The following is a 26,945-nucleotide window of genomic DNA, read 5'->3' as shown; positions in this document are numbered from 1 at the left end:
ATCCTCTGGTCCCAGCATCCAACGGCCCAGATTTAGAGGTAACTACCCCTAAACCCTACCTTGGGGCTATATATACCCCCAAGACTGAAGGGTTTAGGGGTTGGGAAATATTTTCACTCTTGCACTCACACACTCAAAACACACAGCAGCCATCGCACATACACATATACACAGCAGCCTCTAAATCACACGAACATATATACCTCCGTCTTCTCCAAAGCTTGTTCTTACTCTTACACCGGAGGCGCCGTGGGAGCCAAACCCCCCTTCCGGTGTTGTTTTGCAGGCGCCCAACCCGCAGCTACACCTTTCTCACGCACAGAAGGTCCAGGAACGCCGACGACGGAGCCGCCCGCTCACCGGAGTTATCATTTGGCGCTAGAAGGAGGGCGCTCCATCCTTGGGTCTCGGTGCCCCTGGATTCATCTCCATCAGCAAACTCTTGAGAGAGTCCACTTCCAAACCTGTAAGAACATAAACAACCAAGCCCTTTCTTGAATATGAGTTTTCATTTTAGCCACGTTTATATGAGCTTGTTGACTTGGGCCTCGATTGTGTGAGACCGCCCTTGTTTGTTAAGTTTTAGTTGTTTAGGGTTTGATAATTTTTGTAATCTTGAAGCCTGGGGTTTGATAGTCTTGGTGATTTTAAAACCCAGAACTGTTTTAGCTTGCATATTTTCTTTTGGGTTAAAGAGCCTGCTATTCTCGTTTAGTATCATTCTTAGCAAAACCCAGAAAAGTTTGCTTGCTGTTATTCTGGAAATTTTTTGTAATCTTCAAATAAGCAACCCCAGATCCACATTTCTAGCCTCAAATCTTGGTCAGTTGTTTGCACAATTGTGGTAATGGCAAGAGCAGGAAAAAGTACAGCTGGTAGGCCCTCCGCCAGTACCCACATTCAGGATCAAGAACCCTCTCAAGCCCAAGAACCTGGAGACAGAGAGATCTTCCAGGAGCAACCACTGACGCAGCATACCCCGGTAAGGGATGCCAGAAATGTCATAGAGCTCAATCAGTACAAGTACACCAATGTTCCAGTTGCAGAGGAGCATATGGCTAACTTAACAAGCCACGAACTTGCTGAATCAATCAGACTCTACAGAGATGAACAAGCCCGGGCTCAGATGGAATTTGAGCAAGATGATGAGCAAGAAGAGTCCGGGGACTCTCAGCAATCCAGGAGATCTGTCTTCGACCGAATTGGGGCCAAGGCAAAGAAGAATCAGAAGGAACCTAGCAAAAAGGAGACAGAGGCAACCAGAAAGAAAAAGCTAGAAGAAATGAGAGAAAAGATAAGAAAGGAAGAAGAGGAAAAGCTGGAGCAAAAAATTCAGAAAAGAATGCAACTGGAGGAGGAGAGGCTCCTAGCTAAAGCAAGAGGCAAAAGAACTTGGAGGGACCCTACCCCCGAACTTATTTCTGATGACGAAGAGGAGGGTCAGAAAGATCTCAAGGACATGATTTACGAGCTCCAGAGAAAAATGGAGAAAGAATCCGGGGTGGAAGTTGGGGAGACCCTCACGCCCTTCAGTCACTCCCTAGAAGCCATCCCTCGACAGAAAAATCTCAAACATTACAACTTTGACTCTTTCGACGGACTGGGGGATCCGGAAGAGCACCTCAACTACTTTGAATAGATAGCTCAGATATACTATTACAATGACTTGACGAAATCCAGATTCTTCGCCTCGACCCTCAAAGGGGGGCTCAAAGATGGTTCAGCAGAATCCCGTCAAGAAGCATCCACTCCTGGAAAGAATTCAGAGGAGCCTTCCTTAGAAGATTTAGAGCCAATAAAACACATGAAATGCACATGTGCCACCTGGAGACAATCCGCCAATATGATAACGAAGCACTCTCAGCCTATATGCGGAGGTTCCAGGAAGCCATCAACAAAGTCTCGAATCTCGATGAAAGGGAGGCTCTAAGCATATTTCGAAGAAACCTGGATCCAGAACACAATGAGAGGTATATTGTGGAGTTGATAAACAAAGAGCCCCAAAGCCTGACCGCGGCTTATTCCATGGCAGCCCGGTTCATAAAAGCAACAGATGTTCTCCAGGCGATGAGAATGACTCGGAATGGAGGGAACATGAACAAATCTTCTGATGACCGACCGAAAGGGGGTTACCATCAGGAGAAAAAGTTCAAACAAAGCAACCAAACCCAGCAAACAAATGTGGTACAAAACACCCCAATTTTCCAAAGATTGGGTCCTAAAACAGAGTCCAAAAGTGATCACGATCCCCCTAGGCAGCAAAGGGAGCCCAGGCAAGAGCCAGAATGGACGCAACTAAACAGAACCCGGGAAGAGATACTGAAGGAGATCAAGGGAAAGCCATTCTACTATCCTCCAAAGCCAATGCAGACTCCCCCAGAGAGCAGGCCTTACAACAGGCAGTGCGACTATCATGAAACCCATGGGCACAAGACTGAAAATTGTCTCTCTTTAAAATACTTTATCGAAGATCAAGTCAAGAAAGGCAACTTGAATCAATACATCTCAAGGGAGAAAAATCAGAGAGAGGAAAGACAAAGAAAAGGTAAGAATGTGGTAAATGTGGTCCTGGGAGGCTCACATTCACCCCCGAGGAGCCCGGGCTCAGGAGATGAGGTATTCTCAATCCAATCCTACCCGGAGATGATGATCTCATTCAGCAACAAAGATTATGAAGGGGTCAACCCAAATCACAACGAAGCCTTGGTGGTAACACTCGACATCTTTGATAACGAAGTGAGAAGGATGCTGATCGATAATGGATCCTCAGTAAATATACTCTTCAAGCATACCGTGGACAGGATGAAGCTTGGGAGCGTACGCTCCAATGAATGCTAAGAGGACCCTCTGTATGGGTTCGGGAACAACTTGGTTCCGATTCAGGGAACTTTATACTTGCCAGTCGTATTCGGATCGGGCTCAAACCAAGTTACCCATGTGATAAAGTTCTACGTGATCAATACTCCTTCATCCTATAACGGCATAATCGGACGCTCGGCCTTGACCAGGATCCAAGCAATCACCTCCATATCACATTTGAAAATCAAATTCCCAACTCCGACCGGGGTAGGAGAAATCAAGGGAGACTATGAAGTAGCTGAAAGATGTTACAGCCAGGCTCTGGTAATGGCTGAAACCCACCAAGATAACAAGAGAAAGGCCGTGGTACTCCGGAAACAACAAAGTATTAAGAAACATCGCCCCCACTCAAGGGATGACGCGAGGAAAGAAGTTCAGGTAATAGAGTCCCTCTCAAATCCGAAAGCAACCAAACCAAGCTCAGAAGAGCAAAAAAGCAACCAAGTCACAAGAGGCATTGAATTGAGCCTAGGCCTTGGCCAAACCAACCCTACTGTGCAAGCAACCAACCCAGAAATAATTGGAAAAAGAAACAATAAAGAGATGACAGCCCAGGCTCAGATTTATATGAAAAGCAACACAGAGGCTCGGATCCAAAAGATGGTATCAAATACGGATCAATCCAAGATAGAGGCTGCCGTTGAAACAGAAACAATTCTGATCAATACAAGCGATCCTTCCAAAAAGATAAAGATAGGATCCGGGCTCGAGGCTAATTTTAGAGAGGACCTGGTTTCGCTACTCCAAGGGTACTCTGACATATTCGCTTGGACCCCGAAAGAAATGCCCGGGTTGGATGAATCCATAGCAATGCATAGCTTGGACGTCAACCCAGAGAGGAAGCCAGTCAAGCAAAAGAGAAGAAATTTTGCCCCGGAAAGGCAGAAAGCAATCGATGAAGAAATTGATAAACTACTGAAAGCCGGAATAATACGCGAGGTCAAGTACCCGGAATGGCTGGCAAATGTAGTGATGGTGAAAAAAGCAAACGGAAAGTGGAGAATGTGTATCGATTACACAGATTTGAACAGTGCATGCCCCAAAGACCCCTACCCTCTGCCAAATATTGATCAATTGATCGATGCAACCTCTGGGCACGTGATGTTAAGTTTCATGGACGCCTACTCGGGGTACAACCAGATAAAAATGAATCCCAGAGATATTCTAAAGACAGCCTTCATCACCCACAGGGCGGTCTATGCCTATGTAATGCTGCCGTTCGGATTGACTAATGCGGGAACAACATATCAAAGGGCAATGAATAAAATCTTCAAGGACCAGATTGGAAGGAACCTGGAATCCTATGTGGATGATATGATTGCAAAATCCACAAGCGTCCCCGGGCACATAGGAGATCTGAGAGAATGCTTCGACAACTTGAGAAAATACTCACTCAGGCTCAATCCAGAAAAATGCACATTTGGATTAGGGGCAGGAAAATTCCTTGGATTCATGATAAGAAACCGAGGAATTGAAGCCAACCCAAAAAAGATAAAGGCAATCCAAGAGATGAAGGCTCCTAGAACACAAAAAGATGTGCAGAAGCTAGCAGGATCACTAGCTGCACTAAGAAGATTCATCTCCAAGCTAGCTGAGAGATGCCTACCCTTCTTTGACCTGTTAAAAGGAGCAACCAACAAGAGAGAAGTCAATTGGAGCCAGGAATGCCAAAGCGCATTTGAAGAAATCAAAAAGTACCTTTCCCAACCCCCTGTTTTAACGAAAGCTCAACCCGGGGAACCCCTATCCCTTTACCTGTCAGCAGGGGCCCTGGCAGTTGGAGCAGCCTTGATCAGGGAAGAGAATGGGAAACAGCAACCAGTTTATTATGTGAGCCAAGTGTTAAAAGATGCAGAGACCCGGTACCCGAGTCTAGAAAAGTTTGCTTTTACCTTAATCACAGCATCCAGGAAACTCAGACACTACTTCCAGGGAAGGGAAATACGAGTTGTAACAAATCAACCATTAAGGAAAATAATACACAAGCCAGATGTCTCAGGGAGGTTGGTAAACTGGGCAGTTGAGCTAAGTCAGTTCGACCTCACTTTCATCCCTAGAACAGCAATCAAAGCCCAGGCTCTAGCTAATTTCATCATAGAATGTAATTTCCCAGAAGAAGACCCCGTGCCCATGTGCATTGACACTGAGAGAAAAACAGATCAAGAAACAGAAGCCTGGACTCTCAAAGTTGATGGTTCATCAACAAATGAAAGATCGGGAGTCGGGCTCATCCTAAAGAGCCCAGAGGGGTTCAAAATCCAAACAGCAATCTCCTTTGCATTCTCAGCAACAAACAATCAGGCAGAGTACGAGGCCTTGATTGCAGGATTGAAGTTAGCAAGAACACTCAGGATCCAGAATCTCAAAATCTACAGCGACTCCCAGATCGTCGTAAAGCAAACAAATGGCGAGTACATAGCCAAGGATCCAGTTCTAGCCAATTACCAGGCGCTGGTCCAAAGCTACCTGGCCTCCATACCAAAAGTCCAAGTCATCCAAATCAGCAGAGAGGAGAATTCAGAAGCTGATTCATTATCTAAACTTGTTCAAAATTCATCAGACCTGGATTGCTCCGTCTACTTCGAAGAATTGCAGAAGCCAAGCACAGAATCTGAGGAAGTCATGGAAATAGAAAACAGCCCGAATTGGATGACTCCATTCATTAACTACTTGGAGAAGGGAGAGCTCCCGGAGGATAAAAGGAAGGCTCAAAGGTTAAAGGCAAAAGCTTCGAAATTCTTCATGGAAGAGGGAATACTCTATCGCCGGACCTTTTCCTCCCCAATTCTCAAGTGCATAGGCCCAGGAGAGGCATAATACTGCCTTATGGAAGTTCACGAAGGAATATGCGGGAACCACATGTCCGCAAAAGCACTAGCTCACAAAATCATAAGGCAGGGGTACTACTGGCCTACCATCCACCAAGATTCGATAGACTTTGAAAAAATGCAAGGAATGCCAACTCTTCAGCAATGTGACACGGATGAGCCCAGTCCTACCCTCCTCAGTCTTGTCACCAATCCCATTTGCTGTATGGGAAATTGATATCATGGGACCCTTTCCCAGAGCCAGAGGAGACCTCAGGTACTTACTAGTCTCAATTGACTATATGACAAAATGGGTAGAGGCAAAGGCAATGAGAACAATAAACCAACAAGACTGCATCAAGTTCATGGACAACATATTGATGAGATTCGGGATCCCGAGAGTACTTGTCTCAGATAATGGTCCACAGTTCGTCGGTTCAGAATTTGAATCCTACCTTCAAGAAAGGGGCATCCGACACAAGAAGTCTTCTGTAGCCTACCCTCAAGGAAATGGTCAAGTTGAGGTAACTAATCGAATACTTCTCAGGGGGATAGAGAAGAGACTCGGGGAAAGCAAAACCAAATGGCCAGAAGAATTGCCTAATGTACTTTGGGCATACAGAACAAGCCCCAGAACAAGCACAGGAGAAACCCCATTCAAGCTGGCTTATGGAACTGAAGCAATGCTACCAATTGAAGTAGGATCCCCCTCCCATCGAGAAATCAACTTTGATGAGATAGCAAATGAGGAGGGGCTCAGAACGAATATTGAGCTAATCGACGAAGTCCGAGACCAGGCAGTGGCAAGAATGGAAAAATATAAGCAGAAAACAAGAGAGCACTTCAGCAAGAAGTCCCGGGTCAAAAACTTTCAAGTTGGAGACCTGATCCTTCGAGACACGGAAGCTTCAGACCCCACAAACACTGGAAAACTAATGCCAAAGTGGGAAGGCCCATACAAAGTCAAGGAAGTTCTAAGGCCAGGAACATACAAGCTCATGAACATGGATGACTCTGAAGTACCAAATACATGGCATGGACTCAGGCTCAGAAAATTCTACCAGTAGAAAAGCAACCAGAACTTGTAGCCTATGGCAAGCAACCAATCTATGATCCGATATTTTGTATGAAAAAATTTGCAAATCAATGAAAAGAATTTTCCCTTCTCAGAAAGTTATTTTAAATTACCAGTTATGGAAGGAAAAAATAACCCGGATACCTTCTCACACCCGGGTCAGAAGCAAAAAACGAAAGCAACCACTATTTGCTTAGAAAAATTCTAAGTAGATGGAGCAATCACAAATCCGGGTTAGACATACCCGGATTGAAAGCAAATTTAAAAGCAAAAAATAACCCGGATTAGCATTTAAATCCAGGTTGCAAAAAACCATTATGTACTTAAATTTTCCAAGTACATAAAGCAGAAAAGCAAACATCAACCGGGGTGGGTCATATACCCGGATCGATAGCAAATTTAAAAGCAAAAAACAACCCGGATTAGCATTCAAATCCAGGTTGCAAATTTTCAAGTAAACAAAGAAAAAAAGTAGACATCAATCCGGACACTGTCCCATACCCGGACCAAACCCGATATGAAACAAGTCCGGATTAGGGGCCATGACAAGGATCCGGATTGCACAAAAAGATAACAAAATATGGAAGAAAAGCAAATATTTTCAAAGGAAATTCAAAGGCTAATCCGGATTGACATCAATCCGGAATAAATCCAAATATTACACGGTTCAAATCAAAGTACGAAACAAAGGAATCCTAGAAATGAAATTACATGGGCTGGGCCCGAAAAGCCTTGCAAGGCTGATCCGGATCTAGAGGAAACTGGGGCTCGGACCATCATAGGGTTCCGGTTCCCCTTGACCCTGCTCAACAGCAGCCTTTGCAGCAAGGAACTCTTGAATGAAGCTATCCCATGAAGCAAAAGGGTCAGTCTTTATATGGCGCTCTACAACGACCCAGGATCTGCGTACCTCGGGAACCCCGGCCTGAGCAACTTCGAAGTCATAGATATCGCTGGCCTTGAACTCAGCAATGATGGCCTCCTTGTTCAGATTCTCTTTGGCAGCAAGCTCGGCCTTCAGCCTCTCGACTTCCTGGGCCAGCCCCTCAGCCCGGGTCTCAGAGTCCTTCAGCTTCCCGTTCAACCCGGACTCCACTACACGAAACCCCTCCCGGGCCTCCTCCAGCTCACCCCTCAGGGAATCAGAAAGCATCTTCTCTGCTTTGGTCCGGTTGTTGGCCTCCTTGAGATCAGTGAAAGCAACGTCGGAGCAAATGGATATTGCACTCCCAAGCTGAGAAAAGAAAAAAAAATACTATGAGCAAAGCACAAAGTAAATTCGGGGCATAATCCGGAACTAAGAGCATAAAAATCCAGAAATTACCTGCCCCCATTGACCGGTGACCCTCTTCAAGGCAGCAGCCATGTTGTAGCCCTCGACCTCCTCCCAATCTTCTTCTGAGGGGATACTGGACATAAACCCGGCCAGATCAATAAGGCTCTTTGTCCCTACCCGGATAGGAGCCCCATCCGGTCCCTTCCCCTCCGAATCGCATATGACCCGGTCAGCAACAACAGTTTTTCCGCGGGGAGGCTTTCCCGGGGCGGACTTCCTCTTCTTCGAAGGAGGTTCCTCTTCAGAAATTTCTTGAACGTCCGGGTCCTTGGCCAAGGACACATTGACCGGATCAGACACATTCCGGGGGGCAGAAGATTCGGCACCACCCTCAGCATCCGCAGATCCGGATCCGGAACCAGGGGCCCCCTTTGTTGTCTTGTACGCCAATCCCAACGAGTTAAAAGCTGCTGCATAAGCTGAAGAAGACATTATGGCCCGGGATGCAGGGTTGTAATGCGGCAAACCTGAAAAATTGAAAAGGGAAACTATCAGCCAGGATCGATAAAAATGCAAAGACTACCAAATCCGGAAATAGAATAATGCAGTAAGCCCGGACCATGTCAAGACATTTTATGCAAATCAGCTACAAGTGAAAAACAAAAGGTATGTTGATCCGGACCAAAGATTACAAGTTACAAGCAAAAGAAAGGTAATCCGGTTCTCCAAGCTTGGATGTTAAAAAAGAACTTACAGCCAAGTTGGAACATGAGTTTATGGTTCATAAACGTATCCCGGGTTGGCTGGAACCCGAGACTACCACAAAATTTTCTAACTTGGTCTACAGCCTCCCCCTCTAAGATCTCTGGGTTGAATTTCGTCTTAACCTCCCCAGCCGTGAAATAAGGAAGATACTCCAAATCGTAACCCTTCAACATCAGTATCTCCCCATTCCAATGCTTCAAAGAGGTCTGATGCATAACTGGTTTGGACCTACCCGGACCGAATCCGCACTCTGCTGCCCGGAACCTCAGCTCGTAGAAAGGTTTCTGGCTTGACCTAGAAAGGTAAAAAATATGGTGGAATAACTTGAAGGTAGGAAGGAGCCCGGACTTGTTACAGCAAGCTATGAACCAGGTCATAGACTTGATCCCATTCGGAGTTATCTGCATAGGAGAAATCCTGTAGACATACTTACAAAGGTGCTTCAGAAAAATGTGCCACCTGGGGCTCCACCCGGACCTTAGATGCTCCAGCCAAACCGGAACAAAACCATCCGCAGGATGATGGAAGATCCTCTCATACGGTTCGGGCCACCTCCAAGCAATATCACTGGTTAATTGAAAAGCAGCCCGGATCGCCTTGTCCATATCACCCGGGTTAGCCTCAGCATGAAAATCCTTCAGCTGGTAATGATCCCGGTTGATCCCAAAGGAAGCAAAAGCTGCTTCCAGAGCACCTTGGTCATAAATACCCGGGTGCCCATCCTCGTGCCTCTCATATCTGACCCGGGTATAATAAATGCTATCCTCGAACCCGGGTGGCTTTCTCACGAAATGATACTTAATATCAGACCAGCGGCCCTCTGGCGTAAAAATAACAGAGTTTTCTGGAAGCCTCTTGAACCGGAAGCTCGTAATTGTTCCCACGGACCCAGACCCCTTTCTAACCATCTCACCCTGGATCTGTTCTCTACCAGACGAATCCGGATCACTCTCTTCCTCAGAAAAGTTTGGATAGCAATTATATACTTTCATAGCTCGCTCCTTGGTCCAGACCATATACCTATTAAATTGAAGGTCAGTTAATCTGTGCACTACATATTTTATTTGTCTTACTAAGTGGTCCGGATCAGGTACGTTATGTTAATTTAATCATAACCTAATGACCCGGACCACCAATGCAAGTCCAACCCGGAAAAACATCAACGATCCGGATCATGTTAACTACAAACCACAAAAGCAAAACCCCCATAGACCCGGATCTTGGTGGCAAATACCCAGATCCGGACCCATAGCAACAAAAAACCTAAAACAAAACCCATATACCCGGATCAAAAGAACCCAAAAACACCTTAAAAACCCGTCATATAATTCTACACAGAAACCTCCCCCAGATCCGGATCCTATACACTCGACCCGGATCAAAATCAAAACCCTAACCCACAAACAGTTACTTTTGAAAATCAAAGAGCAAAACCTAAGGTTTTCGCCTATACACACATACATTTAAGCCAACAACAGCAACAACAGGCCCAAGAACCCAGAAAAATTGAACCCGAAAACACGATTTCCTTTGCAACAAAACAGCCAAAAACAAACAAAAAAGCACAGATCTAAACATTTTTAAACATCAAAATCAAACAAAATCAAACACAACCATTACAAAAACAAGCAAAAAAGAGGGGTATCTACTATCAAGTCGACGTATGCAAAATCGAAGAACAAAAAGCAAGAACAAAATCGAAGATAAAAACTGAAGAATAAAATGAAGCAGCAAATGAAGATCTTACAAATTAATGGGAGATCGATGCAGAGGCCAGAGACACAACGGCAGCAATCAACCGCAAGCACCGCGTTTTGCAAAGAAGCGAGAGAGAAAAGGAGAAAAAACAAAGGACTTTTCGGCTTCTTTTGGGAGAATAAAAAAGAAAAGAAGGGGGAGGTGTATCCTTTTATAGAAAGACAGAGAGAGAAAACCCCCTGCCACGTGGAAGAGCTGGATTGGAAGAAAAAACAGTTAAAAAAAAACCCTTTATATACATATTAAAACACATTTAAAACCCATAATGATTATGGGCCGAGTTTTCAGGAAATAACTACCCAAAAATTCAAATTCGTGGGAGGGAATAAACTGAAGGACGTTACAACTCCTCGACTTTTCAAATTCCACTACGCACTACCCGGATCAAGAGCCCTGATCCGGATCATTTTCATCCAGATACAGATTTGGAAGCAAAAATCACCCAGGCCCAATCCGGGTACTTTTTCTAAAGCAACCACTCTACCTCAATCCGGATTGGGGGGCAACCAGGAGCAGAAAATTTTCTGGACCAACTATTCTACCTTAATCCGGATTGGTATCCACTATACCAGATCCGGATTGGGGGGCAACCAGGAGCATGAATTTTTCTGGAGCAGCTATTCTACCTTAATCCGGATTGGTATCCATTACACCAGATCCGGATTGGGGGGCAACCAGGAGCAGAAATTTTTCTGGACCAACTATTCTACCTTAATCCGGATTGGTATCCATCACACCAGATCCGGATTGGGGGGCAACCAGGAGCAGAAATTTTTCTGGACCAACTATTCTACCTTAATCCGGATTGGTATCCATCACACCAGATCCGGATTGGGGGGCAACCAGGAGCAAAAAATTTTCTGGACCAACTATTCTACCTTAATCCGGATTGGTATCCACTACACCAGATCCGGATTGGGGGGCAACCAGGAACATGAATTTTTCTGGAGCAGCTATTCTACCTTAATCCGGATTGGTATCCATTACACCAGATCCGGATTGGGGGGCAACCAGGAGCAGAAATTTTTCTGAATAAACTACTATACTTTAATCCGGATTGATATCCATTGCACCAGATTCAGGGGCAGAAATTTTTCTCTAAGCCAAATATGCGATCCTAGTCTACTCCCTCATCCAGAAAATCTGCATAAGGGAGTGGGGGGCAAATGATAGGGCATAATAGACCCGGGTAGGTGTCAACCTGGACTAAAGGGAGGCAGGATCAACCAACCTGCTAAGACCCCCCTCTCCCAGGCCAATCAAGCATAGGAGCCCAGGCCCGGGCCTATCCTACTTCCCGGATCCGGATCCGCCTGCATACCCGGATCCGGATCAGGGCCGAAACCACAATGAGGAAAGTCCCAGCGAGCACATGCACATCCCACAACCCGCCAAGCAAAGGTACGTGGGCACGTGACTATGACAGCTATCAACAACCAGCACACCAGACAAGCACGACGCGTGTCAGATGCCGTTAGGGTACTCTGGAGGTGGTCCTCCCCTGGACACGTGTAAGCAATCCACCCAAGCCAGGCATCCTCTGGTCCCAGCATCCAACGGCCCAGATTTAGAGGTAACTACCCCTAAACCCTACTTTGGGGCTATATATACCCCCAAGACTGAAGGGTTTAGGGGTTGGGAAATATTTTCACTCTTGCACTCACACACTCAAAACACACAGCAGCCATCGCACATACACATATACACAGCAGCCTCTAAATCACACGAACATATATACCTTCGTCTTCTCCAAAGCTTGTTCTTACTCTTACACCGGAGGCGCCGTGGGAGCCAAACCCCCCTTCCGGTGTTGTTTTGCAGGCGCCCAACCCGCGGCTACACCTCTCTCACGCACAGAAGGTCCAGGAACGCCGACGACGAAGCCGCCCGCTCACCGGAGTTATCACAAACATTACCTCCCCACTTACTAAAACATGAAAAACCAGTAATCCCTCGATGAAAAAATCAATCAAGAGATGAAAATGAACATAATTAAGCTGCTTGATAAATACGAACTCGATCTAATCCCTATAATGATAGTTTTGATTAAAAGGATTAAAGCTAATCGAAGCAAAAATATGAGCAAATTGAAGCTAATTAATAAAAGTTACCAATTGAGTTATGGTTCGTGGAGAAAACGGGTGATTTGCTCATATTTTAACTCAAGGGGAAGATGAGTGAGTGGTGTTAAAAACGAGCGTGTTTCGTTTGCTTGATTATTTTGAATGAATCGACTTCACTGGAAGCTTGGTTGGAGTTCTCCTCCACTCCAAATGTTGCTAATAGTGGCTAGGTAATTTTCTACACCAATTTTTATTCGATTAAAATGTTGTAGGCTCAGTTCATTTTTAAAAATAAACTCAATTAAACTTGATTTGACTGTTTTCGTACTAAGGGTATGTTTGGTATTGTTGTTGCAGACAGAAACAGCAACAACAGTTTTTCGCTGAAAAGCAGCTAAAAAATTGTTTGGTAAAATTTAAAAACTGCTTTTCGGAAAACTGTTTTTGGCCTAAAAGCTGCTGTTAGAGAAATCAAGTCCCCCATGTTTTTAGAAAAAGCTGCTTTTCAGCTATTGCGGGAAGCAGATGCTGATTTCACCATCAAACCTTACCAAAAACATCATTATTTTTAATTTTTTGCATCAACACATATACGTATCAAAAAAATTATCAAACAGTTATCTGATTTTTACAACAACACTTTTTTCAGCAGCACTTTTTCTAACAGTACAGCAATTTTTAACAGTAATACCAAACAGAGCCTAAGCCCTATGTGCATAAGGGCCCACCGCCAAAGCCATTTTCTTTCGGCTAGTTTTTTTTTTAATAAATATCTTTATTCGGCTAATTTACATGCAACTCCATAAAGAAGAACTTTTGATACTGGCAAAAAAAAGGGCTTTACAAAGAACCGCTCCTGTGCTGGGCTTATACATTTGAAACAATATATTACCGAGAGCAACTCCAGGAGAATGCTAGTTCATTCTTTATATTTAATATAAAATATTAGATTTTAATAATTTAGAATATTGACAAAAACTTTGACTTTCAACAATATTCCTTAAATCGGTTCTTTATTTGATATTATATTATTAAAAGTACTTTTCATACACTACATAATAAAGAGAGAAAGAAAGTGTTTTAATATTATATTATTAAATAAAAGTTAGCACTTGCTAGGAATAAGAGGTAGGTTAGAGCAAGTCCAACAGTCTCTTAATAGGTGCCTTATAAATATTATAAAATATTAACTCTCAGTGATTTACATGATTTTAAATTTGAACTCCAACAATGATCCTTATCATCATTCCTTATTTTTATAATAATAATAATAAATATGAATGAATATGAAAGAAAGAGAGAGAAAAGAACAAAAAGAAGAGAGATAAAACAATTTTTTATTCAACAAAATGAAATAAGGAATGACTTGTGGATACTTAAAGATAAGGCATGAGAGAGGTGTCTTAGTGATATAAGAAATCATTAATACACTGTTGGAGTACAATTTTTTGTCATATTTCTTATATTTGGAGTTAAGAGCATGTTTAAGATAGCTATTGGACTTGCTCTTAGTTATTTATAAATAATGGAGGAAGAATCTCAGTAAAATAAGGACTCACTAGCATTCTTTTGGAGCACATTTTTTAGCTTTATTCCTTAAATTACACCTTAGAATAACAAATAGGGAATCTCTTGGAGTTGCTCTCAGTTTTCTCTGATACCTTATGATACCTTATGTTTACAACCCTGTAGGGAAATATGGATTTCAAACGAGCAGGGGAAGATCTAGTAAGGGGTACGGGGGACACGTGTCCCCTCTTAAATAAAATTTTACGTTTTTTTATCATAATAATTTTTGAAAATATATGAAAGTGCCCCCTGAAAATTGAAAAATATAAATATATTTTCACAAAATATGGTCGGTATACCCCAGAGTTTAAATCCTGGATCCGCCGATGCAAACAAGTATAAGCTAAATATGCTCAATATCGTGCCCATGTTTAGGAGATGGCCTAGGTACAGTATGCATTATACAACTATTTACCTCTTGGATCAGAACTCAGAAGAGTCCACCATTTAAGTTCCTTCACGAACATCCTCTAGAAATGCAACCCCTTCTTGCTTGAAAAGGCCCAAAACAGTTTAACAGTCTGAGCAAAAAGCGTTTAGCAGAACGAAGATAGACAAAGTTGTATAAACTCATCATTTCATGAAGGCATGACACTGATATAGTGATATTAAACATTGCAAAGCATGCTTAAAGTTTTGCCACCACATGCATTAATCTCGGAAATTACCTAAAAATAGTTTAACCTTAAATCAAATCGCAGTATCATTTACAATATCTGATCTTTTACTCCCTTTTCTCTCCTTTGCTCCTGCGCCCCTGCGGCCTGCCTCCATGAATAGATAGATTTAATAGCAGGTATCTCCCGGGAAACCGTCGTTAATTATCTATTCATGGAGCCGCATCATTCAGATAATAAACATGCATCTCCGCCTCCACCACCACCGCTGCCAGCATATCCACCAGAGCCCTGGACATCGACATCCCAGCCAATGTCAGAGGCCGAGGAACCATCACAATCACCACCCCTGCCAGCACATCCACCACAGCCCTGGATAATGACATACCATCCAATGTCACATTCGGAACTGCCACCACAATTACCACCCCTGCCAGCACATTCACCACATCCCTGGACATCGACATCCCCGCCAATGTCACAGGCCGGCGAGCCACCGCCACAATTTTATTATTCCCAACCCATGGTTATGCCACCACCGCTACATTACCAACCAGCGCCATGGGTGCCCCCACCAGGGCAATACGACCCTGGAATTTACGGTTCCCGTATCCCAGCTTACGAGTACAATTATCCAGGATATTTACACTCCTGGAACACAGATCTCTGCGATTGTTCTTCTGACATGAAAAATTGTATACATTTTAAAAATTTTAACAGTACCGAAATTTTCACATTAGGACTTTTTGTTTTTGACATTAAAACTCATGATTATATTATTTATGCTGTTACAGGCTTGGTCACCGCAGTTTGCCCTTGTGTGACATTCGGCCAAATATCAGAAATCATAAACGAAGGCCAGACAAGTACGTGAATTGCATGCAAAACTACGCGAAAATTGAAACCGATGATATGTTTTATAGAGTTTATGATATAAATTTTTGAATGCAGCTTGTTGGGAAGGATGTATGCTGTACGGATTAGTGAGCATATTTTGTGGAGCAGGAACGGCAGGTATATTTACAGGAATGTTTGGAGGATGGTACAGAAATAAACTAAGAGAAAAATACAAGCTAAGAGGTACTATGTTTAATGATTTTCTTGTTCATGCTCTCTGCGAGCCTTGTGCCTTGTGTCAAGAATATCGCGAGCTTGGTCGGTTCGGATTTGAAGTGCCTCTAGGTAACATTTTTTTCTTAAGATCTAATTTAGTATAGTGTTACTTTACTGTCTGTTCTTGAATGTCGATGGTTCAAATCTTGTCGAAAACAACATATGTATCATAATGTAGAGAGTTCAAATATTGTCAGAAATAAGATGATACAATCAACTTGCTGATAAGAAAGCTAAATAAGTATTGTGTGTTTGGAACTGAATTTGCAGGGTGGAAGGAAAATATGGAGATGCAAAAGGCAGCAACAGCTGTATATCAAGTTGCACCAGTTATTGAACAAGGAATGATGCGATGATGAAATTTTGGAAATATAGACATGTTTTTGTTATGTGTTTATGTATGCCCAAATCAGGATAATTTAAGTGCAGGTTTTCTCTTTCTCAAATGGAGAGAGACTTTTGTTGGGAGTAAATTTATATGCAAAAGTTGTCTTTTGCTTATCCTTCAGTTTAGAGCATCTCCAAGCTAATAGCTAAAATGGTTAGTTAAATGATCATTATCTAAATATTTGTTGAATTTGTAAGAGGTTTTACTCGAGTGGTACTAGCTATAATGGTTAGCTATTTTCAATAAAATTATTTTTTTAATATATATATATATATATGAAAATTTTATATGTTAAAATAATTTTAGTATATATTTAGTTAAATACACGTGAAAATATAAATAATATATTCAATGAAAATATACTAAATATAATAGCAATTTAATATTATTTCAATTGAAATATAATAACATATTTAAATATAATCAAACATAATTAATAAAAATTACTTATATATCTATTATAAAATATATAATTATATTATATTATATTATTTCTATTTGCATTCATAAAAATATGCATTGTATATTAAAATAAATATAATAAAGTTTAAAATATTAAATATAAAATAAGAATTTTAATATATTTTGATTTATATATATATATATTAAGTGTAATATAAATATATGTATATATTAATGTGCACATTAGGTTAAGTTTTAAATAAGGCAACAGATATAGAAGACGGGATGGAGGATATCTAAAATTATTGCTAACAGCTCTAATGGTTGAAGTATCATGCTGCCACCTAGACTTTTTACCTAACAGGTGAACATGGTTGTAGATGCTCTTAGGCTTGAATTTATTATTTTACTCCCAAATTTCTCAAGTTAAGAAGAACAAAGGAAAGATAGGAACAGAAGAATGGCTCCAATTAATATGCTATGACTTTCTCTTTTTTTTGAAAATGAAAATAATTCAATAATGAAAAGTCATACGGCATTTACACATATGATCGAAATTGAAAAAATACATAATATCGCTGTTAAATCCTTCCTACTTCTTGGATAGTCAACCAAGCGATTTTTTGAAATGATATGTATATGATGTAATCCTCCAATTGTTGTTTTGAGCAATCGTCCACAAATGAATCACCATAAAAATCTTTATCACCGAATCAACACCATGAAAATTTCACAGATCTTTAATCTCGGGCATGATGAACTGTAAACAAATCAAATAAAACTAAACTCTTACAAGGAGAAACAAACAAAACCCAAATAAATTGGTAAATTATTGAAAATTAATAAGAGATGAACTGAGATGAACTAACAATAATAAAAAGAAGAATAGATGGGGGCTTTCCACCGATGGAAGCCACTCAGACATGATAGGGAGGCTGCTTCAAGTTAAAGAGAATTTTAGGTTTTCAGCGTTTTATCTTAATTTGTTATTAGAACACTAGCATAAAAACCCGTGCAAGGCACGGGTTATTTTCTAGAATTTGATCTTAAGTTATGAATTAATATCGTCATTTAAATCATTTTGAATTTTTATCTGTTATAATTTTAATCTTTTTTTATAATAATTAGATAATATATTGTAAATTATTTCAATAAAATTAAATATTCTCGATTAAACTTTTTATAAAAAATAGTTAGGTTTCTTAATCATTTGAAATTACAAATCAATACAACATTTTCATTAAATATAATAACATGTATCAAATGAAACTGCACAACATCGAGCAGTTTAAGTTTTATTTATTTAATTTTAAATATAAAAGTAATTTCAAAATATGTATGAAAATTTCTAGCATTAAATATCATATTCGTAAAATTAAATTTATTTATTTTAATTAATAATTTTTTAAAAAATTGAGTTATATAATCTTTATAAATCTCTGACACACATGCAGTACACGTGCCCGCACACAAGTAAATTCAACTTAATTTATTAAATAATAGTTGGAATTTAATTGAATACATATAATTTAATCTTTCAATATCCTTTTAAAGTTCATCAATATCAAATTAGAGCACAAAGATGTGAAAATTTTATTTATTTAATATAGAATGTGTAAAACCGTTGTTAAAATTTTGTTTAATAAATATTTCATAATTTTGAACTATCCTTCTAAGGTTCATCAATATTAAATTTGGTTATGCAAAAAGGAAACATTATTAATTTAATATAATTTTAATAATAATACCAATGTAAAATTATTTTATCTATTTGATCTACACAAGTATAACTATTGTTCAACATATGTGTAGAACTTAAGTTATATATTTGTTAAACACTTGTCTTAAATTGTTTAAGAATAAATTATAAAATATAATAAATATATTTTCGTTATAAATTATGTGTATTCAATATAATTTTAAATATTTTTTTAATAAACGATGTTGAACCAAAGTTATATATGAGTTGGGAGATGGGTTTACACGTTAAGACTGTTTGTATCGAATCTCATCTTATATATATAATATTGCACATGTGGATGACCTTGGATAAAACCTTAATATTAGACTATTTTCTCATATAATGCATAAGGATATATTTGTAAATATATAAAATATGATCGAATTTAGAAATACACCATTAAAATTTTAAATATAAAATCTTTTGATCTCGGGATTGTCACGTGAGGATGACTCAGACCCATCTTTCTCACATACATGTGTATGTATGTATATATGTATGTATGTATGTATTTATGTGTGTATGTATGTATCTATGTATGTATGTATGTATGTATGCATGTATGTATGTATGTATGTTGTGTGTGTATATTATGTGTGTGTATTATGTAATCATATCAAATTTGGTGACGACTAATTTCAAATTTCGAGTATTTTTTAAAAACCAAGTTAAGTCTGAAAAACAATAACCTATCATCGATCAAGTTAGTAAGTTTGATACCTATTAGTTATTAATTTGATTTTACAAAAAAGAGTCTCAAACACATCAATCCTTATCTATATAACATTTACAAAAAAATTGTCGTATTTGTAAGATGCTTTTATCGAGATCGTAATTTTGAACCTATAAAACTGGATAATGACGATTACTTTATGTTGGATCACATTGTCAAATTTCGAGTATCTTTTAAAAAATAAGTGAAGTACTAATTTTGAATTCGAAATAAGCTGAAGTTTAATGGCTCTTTATACCCATGAATGTTTATTTATTTTTAAATATTTTTTAAAAATATAATACTATGTACATTTTAATTATGTATTCATTAACATATTTATAATTACTTAAAACTTATAATTTTTTAATAAAAAGTTATTGTATTTTTATCAAATATAAAGAGTTTATGATCAAAAAATTGAATTTTATGTCTCACTAACTTTTACGAGTAATTAGACATTTTTTTTGCCAGAAGTAATTAGACATTTTACGAATAATAAAATGTGTCAAAATTTTGAGATAACAATAAGTCTCGATCACACGTACTTATATTATATGCATGGTGAAAGACTCATGTGAATAAGTGGCACAGTGGTAAGTAGATTGCTATTGTAAGTTGAAAACCTGGGTTTGATTCCCTTTAATAACAAGTTTTATACAATTTATGAAAAGAGGGGTAAATTAGATATTTTAAGTTAAATTTTATGTCTCACCAATTTTTAAGGGCAAATTAGATATTTCATAAAGAATAAAATGTCTCATTATTTTTGAGATAATAAAATGTCTCATCAATATTGCCCCATATTGGGCTATTATTAATATAATAATAGATGGTATGACTTTTTGATAATTAGAAGAAATATTGGGTTATAAAATAATAAAAAGATTGTCTTGTGGGAAGAAAGTTTTGGTAAAAAAGTGTTGAAAATTTTAGGGTCTGTTTACTTCAACTGTTTTCCAGAAAATTTTTCTAAGAAAATTGGAAAAACAAAAAACATGTTCAAATACAAAATTTTCAAAACAAAAAACTGGAAAAATAAAAAACACGGTTTCCGTGTTTTCCAAATTATAACTACAAATATGAAAACTGTGGAAAACAACATTTTGATGTTTTCTAAACCTAGAAAAGTGAAAAATATATTAAACCGCTTGGATCTCTCATATACAAAAACATTTTATATTTTTATTATTTTTAACTTTATATGGCCCATTCACAATTTTGTAAGTTTACTTAGAAAGTTAAAAAAAAGTAGTGAGTAAACAACCAATATATTAATAACTTAACTTATGGAACTTATAAATTTTCAACACTATAATACATATTTTTAAATTAAAAAGTACAATACATATTTGTAGTAAAAAAATTCAAAATAGTTTAATTTAACAATTATTTTGTTAGTTTGATTAATATTAATATTTACATTATAAGAGGGAGTCTAATAATATAATACTCCCTCCGTCCCTCCCAAATGTTTACATTTGGGTGGGGCGCGGAGTTTAAGAAAAATGATAAAATAGTGGAGGAAAGTTAAAAAAGTGAGTAAAGTAGTGGGACCGATTAATATTATATGTATAAAGTGGGTATAGTGGAGAGAAGTAATGAATATAGTTATTTTAAAAATTATAAAAACCTTACTATTTTTGGAAAGTTTTGAAATGTAAACAATTGGAAGGGACATCGAAAAAAGGAAAGTGTAAACAAATGGGAGGGACAGAGGGAGTAACTAATAACTTATATGTTAGAAAAATAAAGAAGGGACTCCAGACTAAAATTTAGTTATGAGTTATTTCATAAAATATTATTCAAAAAAATTATATAAAATTATTAATTGGATTATTATTAAAAGCTACAAAATCGTATATATATTTAATCATATAATTAGAAAGTTTCATTATTCAACCTATTTCAGAAAACTATTTTATACTTTATTTGTCATATTTAATTATATTTTATCTAACAAAGTTATTTTAAACATGTTAAAGAAACATGTATATAAAATTTAAATTGTGAAATGTTTAAATTGTTTTACTGGTTACTCTTCTATATATTTACTCAAATTATATTGTCATTTATTTAATATTTTTAAGAAAACAGAAAACTGATAAAATATTATTTTAGCATTTAGAACACATTCTCTCAGTTTTCTTAGAAATGAAAATTTTAGAAAATTTTAGAAAAACAGAAAATAAAAAAATAGAATTTTTTTTTTACAAGTAAACAGCCCCTTAGTTGCTGCTTTCTGCAACTTGAAATGTTTGAGTTTTCAAAATATCCCTCATGAATATTGAGTTATCAGCATATCATTGAGCTCATAAAAAACGTAAAATGTTCCATTACTCCTTTTGCAAATAAATTTTAAGAAAATAAAAGATAATAATATTAAAGATATCAAATTGATACTCAAAATAATGATCAAAAAACAATATCAATTAATTATAAATCAATTAATAATAGTTATTCACTCTAAATTCATTTCCAGAAGATAGGACCTATCATCATCATCACCATCATCATCATCATCTTTCCAAATCATTTCACACACGAATCAGCGTCATCGTCGACATCATCTGCATGGATGTATATCAACGAATACATTATATATACGCATGCACATTGCCATTGTGATTGTAAATTTATATTCGTGCACTGAATAATGGCAGCTCGAAGGATCACATCGCTTCTTACTCATCAACGCTCCTTCTCTCCTTCAATTGCTTTGCTTTCTTCAGGTAATGTGTGTGTTTGTGTGTGTGATCATTATTGTAGGTGTTTGTTTGATTTTGTTCTTGTTTTTTAGTGATTAGTGACATAACATGTAATGATTTGGAACTCTTTAAACCTTATACGATCAGAATCTGGTTCATGAAGTAGTTGTTTCGAGTTTTCGATGTTTACCTTGATTATTATTTGGTCTTGTAGGCAGTTGAATACACATCAAAATCAATGAAATATCGTTTGAACATGAGTCTCACTCAAGATAGAGTGTTCGAGTATTTAATTTTCCACAATTGACTATTTTAATTATATGATAGCCTATAGGGTCATGTTCCACAACCAGTCCACCACGATTTTAGTAAGCAAACTCAACAAACCACATTAGAATCTTAGAGTGTGTCATGAATCTTAGAGTGTGTGTTAAGACAGTGAATGTGTCGCACATTTTACTCAAAAATAGGCAGGGCGGATCCAGGAATTTTAGTTTAGGGGGACACAGGACAAATTTTGAGAATATCCCTTTATATTTTTGAATTTTGAGGAGACACTTTTATATATTTTCAAAAAAATTAATGGTAAAAAAACGTAAAATTTGATTTTATGCAGGAACGTGTCCCGCGGTGCCCCTTACTAGATCCTCACCTGAATATAGGTACCATCCAGTTGCCAACAATGTGCGGTGGTTGAGCTTTTGTACCCCCTCATGGGAGGTCATGAGTTCGTGAACCCGTGGCATGTGCGTGTGTTATCAATTAGCAAAAAAAAAAAAATTACTATCCCGTTTTATTCTTCAAATTTATATCTGGTTGTTCTGTAATTTTGAATCAGAGGTTTAAATGATACTGCCGTGTTTCTTTTATAAGTTTCATTTCCCATGCTTCCCTCGACATTCTTGCAGTCTTGCTTTTGACATGATAATTGATAGTGTTGTATCATTTATCGCATACAAGTTATATATTCCATGCATGTATCCAAAATTTTCCTTGATCCTCCATGCTGATATCTTCGTTATAACTAAATTTAAGTTTATCTAATACTGTAAAATATATATTTTATAGGGAGGCTATGTCGCCTTACCGGAGGCAGTTTCCAGTACAGCACTTCTTCAATTGAGAAGCCAGTCAAGCCATCTGTAGAAGTAAAGGATACAAAACTTCTGATTGATGGACAATTTGTTGATTCTGTATCAGGTAAATAATTTTTAGTTTGTTTACAATCACTCAGGTAATTAGCAAAGACATAGCAATGTTACACGAGATGCTGCACAATTATTCCAACTGAATGGTTGACGACTTTACGTGTGGTTATATAATGATTTAATCAACTATTTGACATGTCGGATACTTGCAATTCATGCTTGAACGGGAACATTGTTACAGGGAACACATTTCCAGCTGTGGATCCCAGAACAGGAGATGTGATTGCTCACATTGCTGAAGGTGATAAAGAAGATGTTGACAGAGCAGTAACTGCTGCTCGAAAGGCTTTTAGTGAAGGACCATGGCCTAAAATGATTGCTTATGTAATGCTCACTAATATAGCTGTTGGAAGAACTACTTTCATTTTCTTCGAACACTTTTCAATCTATTTTATTGAATACGTGCAGGATAGAGCAAAGATAATTTCGAAGTTTGCAGATTTAGTAGAGAAACATAATGATGAGATTGCTGCACTTGAGAGTTGGGACACTGGAAAACCATTTAAACAGACTGCTCAGAATGAAGTACCAATGTTCACACGCTTCTTTCGATATTATGCTGGTATGTCTTTTCAAGTGCAATACACAAGTGTTCAGTAATCTTTTACACAATGCAAAAAACTAAAAAGTATATTCTTGCTATGAGTCGCAGGTTGGGCGGATAAAATTCACGGTCTTACTATTCCTGCTGATGGGTCATATCATGTACAAACTCTGCACGAACCAATTGGAGTTTGTGGACAGATTATTCCTTGGAACTTTCCGCTTCTTATGTATGCTTGGAAGATTGCCCCTGCATTAGCATGTGGTAACACTGTTGTTATGAAGACGGCAGAGCTAACACCTCTATCTGCGCTGTATGTGTCAAAGCTATTTCATGAGGTAAGCCTGATAAGAAATAAAATTGGTTGATTTATGTTTATTTTCTTCAAAGTCCAAACTGTGCTGACACCATGTTATCTTAGATTAGATAATCTGTAATTTGGTAATATATCCAAGTTAAGCAATTTTTGGTTACTGCTATATTGTCGAGGGAAGTTGACGAGCAATTTACCTTAGTCAAAGTTAGCTGTATTCTGTCATTCCTGCAATTTACAGAATGCTACTTCAGATTATCCAATAGTTCTGCCTTGTTTGTTCTGAATATTTATATGAATTATAAAGAAATGATAATTTCACTTGTTATATTTGTGATAGGCTGGCCTTCCACCAGGGGTTTTGAACATTATTTCTGGCAATGGTAATGGTGCTGGTTCTGCTTTATGCCATCATATGGATGTGGACAAGGTAACCTGCATTAAATACATTTCATTTTGGCACCTTAATAAATGTTTTTTTTGGTTTACAGATGGTATTATACACATCTATACATAATTAATGTATGAGTTTCTTGTGAAATTGCTATGGAAGTCAAGTTTAATTTATTACTAGCGATTCCTCGTGCATTTGACTCTGTCACTTAATTAGTCTTTGCAAGAAAATCTCAATAAAGAAGAGTAGATGAATCATCTGAATGGTCTTGTGGTTGTTTTACTTTTTTTCTATGTGTTCTTCTTTGCCTTGGATCAGCTCTTACAACACCTTTAACGGATATAGAACTCTGCTTGCAGCTTGCTTTTACCGGATCTTCTGAAACTGGGAAAAAAGTACTTGCTGCTTCTGCTAACAGCAATTTAAAGGCGGTGACTTTAGAACTTGGTGGGAAGTCCCCTTTTATCGTATGTGAGGATGCAAACATTGATGAAGCCGTTGAACTAGCCCACGAGGCTCTATTTTTTAACATGGTAGGTCATTAGGTAGCTCCTTAATTCATTGTGGCTGTGGCGCCTGTTTAGTCATGAATATCAACAGTTTCAGTTGGATAAATCTATACAATTTGCAGGGGCAATGCTGCTGTGCAGGCTCCCGTACATATGTTCACGAACGGGTATATGATGAGTTCGTAGAGAAAGCAAAAGCTCGTGCCACAAATCGCGTAGTTGGTGATCCATTTAGAGAAGGAACTGAACAAGGTCCTCAGGTAATTCGGGTCCATTTTTTTATTTACAGTAATAATGTACAAAATGGACACTAAAGTTGCAAATATGAACAAATGAACCCTAAATTTGCACTTTCTCCTAAAAATTATCATGTTTTCCATGTCCGCTTCTAGTTATTCCTATTTTTGTCCTTTCCTATTCAATTGTGTCATTAGCCTTCTCGTTAACATCACGAAACTCAGCTGAGAGTACTGCAATTTGAGAAGGGTCCAGCATATAGTCAACTTATTTGTTGCTAAATTCTATATATTTAACTTCTACATTGTGTATGTTTCTATATATGAGGTTCGAAATGTTTATCTAGTAGTTTGACCTTGAAGTTCTACAACTGGAGACAGAAATGATGTCGGGTGGTAGGCGGATGAGTGAAAATGACTAGAGATTATGCATAATTGTTTTTTTAACGTAAATGCACTGTAAAAATAATTCAGCAGAAGGTTTGACAAAACTCATTAATAGGTCATTGTGCCCAGAAATTACTAATATGTACCATATTAAATTGATTGAGCTGTTCTTAAGATACTGCTGTTTCCTCGAAACCAGATTGACTCTGCTCAATTTGAAAAGATCCTTCACTATATAAGATCTGGAATCGATTGTGGAGCTAAGCTTGAAGCTGGTGGTGATAAAATTGGCGAGAAGGGATTCTATATTAAGCCTACCGTATTCTCTAATGTTCAGGTTTCTTTCCTTGTACCATAGCCTATATAAACTCTTCACTTTGAAATAAGAAAATCACAGAAACTTGTTATATTGAGTTATTAACAGTTATTAACATGTTAATCTAAACCAGGATGATATGATGATCGCGCAAGATGAGATCTTCGGTCCAGTTCAGAGCATACTAAAATTCAAGTGAGCATAAAAAAACAGAACTCTCCACTTTGCCACCATCTTTAAGTTACAAATATTTTGTTTGTTCCACTACATTTGTTAAAAAAAAGCTATCTGTGTATAGGACTTTGGATGAAGTGATACGAAGGGCGAATGCCAGTCGATATGGACTAGCTGCAGGAGTGTTTACGCAGAGCCTCGAGACTGCCAACACAATGATGCGTGCATTAAAAGCCGGAACGGTTTGGATTAACTGTTATGATACATTTGATGCTGCAATACCTTTCGGTGGATATAAGATGAGCGGTCTTGGCAGAGAAAAGGGCGTGTATGGTTTGAGTAACTACTTGCAAGTCAAGGCTGTGGTTACGCCGATAAAGAATCCAGCATGGTTGTAGTCTTGAAGTGCAGCAGTGAAAAGGGCTAATTCATTTTCTTGGTGTTGATAATGACGAAATCTTTCTAGTTCTATGGTGTGCCTTAAACATGGAAGTTGGCTGTATTTTTAGTTGAAAACAAGTTGGATGCATCTTCACGTTGATTGTTTTCACTTAATAACATAAATTGTATTAATGATTAAGGCAGTTTCCTTCATCTCTTTTGAGTAAACTCTATAAAATAGTATTTTTTTCTCCGATGATAATTCTTGAATGTACGAGAATCGATTTTTTTTAGTTATTGAACTGCACAAGTTTTGTGGGATCATGAAATGCTTCCCAAAACTTTTCTCAAAATGTTGACGGTATTACGTGAATAGTTGGTAATCTTGTTTTGATAATAATATGGAACGAGAAAAATAATTGGTTACGGTGTTAGAAACGAAACAAACAAGAACCCGAATATTGCGAAAATCATTTACGTAAACGGACTAAACTAGAATTAATCCGCAAACAGCCGAGCCCAATAGGCCCATAATCTTATCTTCTATCATCTCGGATCAAATTTCAAAATTTAGCCCAGCCCAATAGAAATCATACTTATCATCTCAATATGTGTTACAAATTTCATGAC

The 26,945-nt window shown here is 38.1% G+C and overlaps 2 protein-coding genes across 2 annotated transcripts; both read left to right on the top strand.

The window, feature by feature from the left end:
• The first annotated feature begins 14,890 nt into the window (after positions 1–14,890).
• LOC141668072 (cell number regulator 2-like) lies at positions 14,891–16,415 on the top strand. Its single transcript, XM_074474762.1, has 4 exons — positions 14,891–15,484; positions 15,584–15,655; positions 15,741–15,971; positions 16,173–16,415. Exons 1-4 carry the CDS (start codon positions 15,004–15,006, stop codon positions 16,256–16,258), a joined length of 870 nt encoding a protein of 289 aa, XP_074330863.1. The 5' UTR covers positions 14,891–15,003; the 3' UTR covers positions 16,259–16,415.
• Positions 16,416–21,665: 5,250 nt separating this feature from the next.
• Positions 21,666–26,578, top strand: LOC141667324 (benzaldehyde dehydrogenase, mitochondrial-like). Its single transcript, XM_074473766.1, has 11 exons — positions 21,666–21,877; positions 22,922–23,053; positions 23,243–23,385; positions 23,470–23,623; positions 23,714–23,943; positions 24,259–24,348; positions 24,672–24,845; positions 24,944–25,081; positions 25,644–25,781; positions 25,894–25,955; positions 26,059–26,578. Exons 1-11 carry the CDS (start codon positions 21,802–21,804, stop codon positions 26,330–26,332), a joined length of 1,611 nt encoding a protein of 536 aa, XP_074329867.1. The 5' UTR covers positions 21,666–21,801; the 3' UTR covers positions 26,333–26,578.
• Positions 26,579–26,945: the final 367 nt, after the last annotated feature.

The sequence above is a fragment of the Apium graveolens genome, chromosome 6 (assembly GCF_009905375.1).
Source record: "Apium graveolens cultivar Ventura chromosome 6, ASM990537v1, whole genome shotgun sequence".
NCBI lineage: Eukaryota > Viridiplantae > Streptophyta > Magnoliopsida > Apiales > Apiaceae > Apium > Apium graveolens.
The sequence above is the reverse complement of the archived record's forward strand: the minus strand, read 5'-3'. Positions and strand labels throughout refer to the sequence as shown.

What these genes read in the sequence shown, in the direction of transcription:
- LOC141668072 (XM_074474762.1), top strand. Translation starts at nt 15,004, where the DNA reads ATGGAGCCGCATCATTCAGATAATAAACATGCATCTCCGCCTCCACCA. An exon ending in TTCTTCTGACATGAAAAATT is followed by an intron (nt 15,485 to 15,583) that starts GTATACATTTTA and finishes ATGCTGTTACAG; the next exon opens with GCTTGGTCACCGCAGTTTGC. An exon ending in CATAAACGAAGGCCAGACAA is followed by an intron (nt 15,656 to 15,740) that starts GTACGTGAATTG and finishes TTTTGAATGCAG; the next exon opens with CTTGTTGGGAAGGATGTATG.
- LOC141667324 (XM_074473766.1), top strand. Translation starts at nt 21,802, where the DNA reads ATGGCAGCTCGAAGGATCACATCGCTTCTTACTCATCAACGCTCCTTC. An exon ending in CTTCTTTCGATATTATGCTG is followed by an intron (nt 23,624 to 23,713) that starts GTATGTCTTTTC and finishes TATGAGTCGCAG; the next exon opens with GTTGGGCGGATAAAATTCAC. An exon ending in CCGTATTCTCTAATGTTCAG is followed by an intron (nt 25,782 to 25,893) that starts GTTTCTTTCCTT and finishes AATCTAAACCAG; the next exon opens with GATGATATGATGATCGCGCA.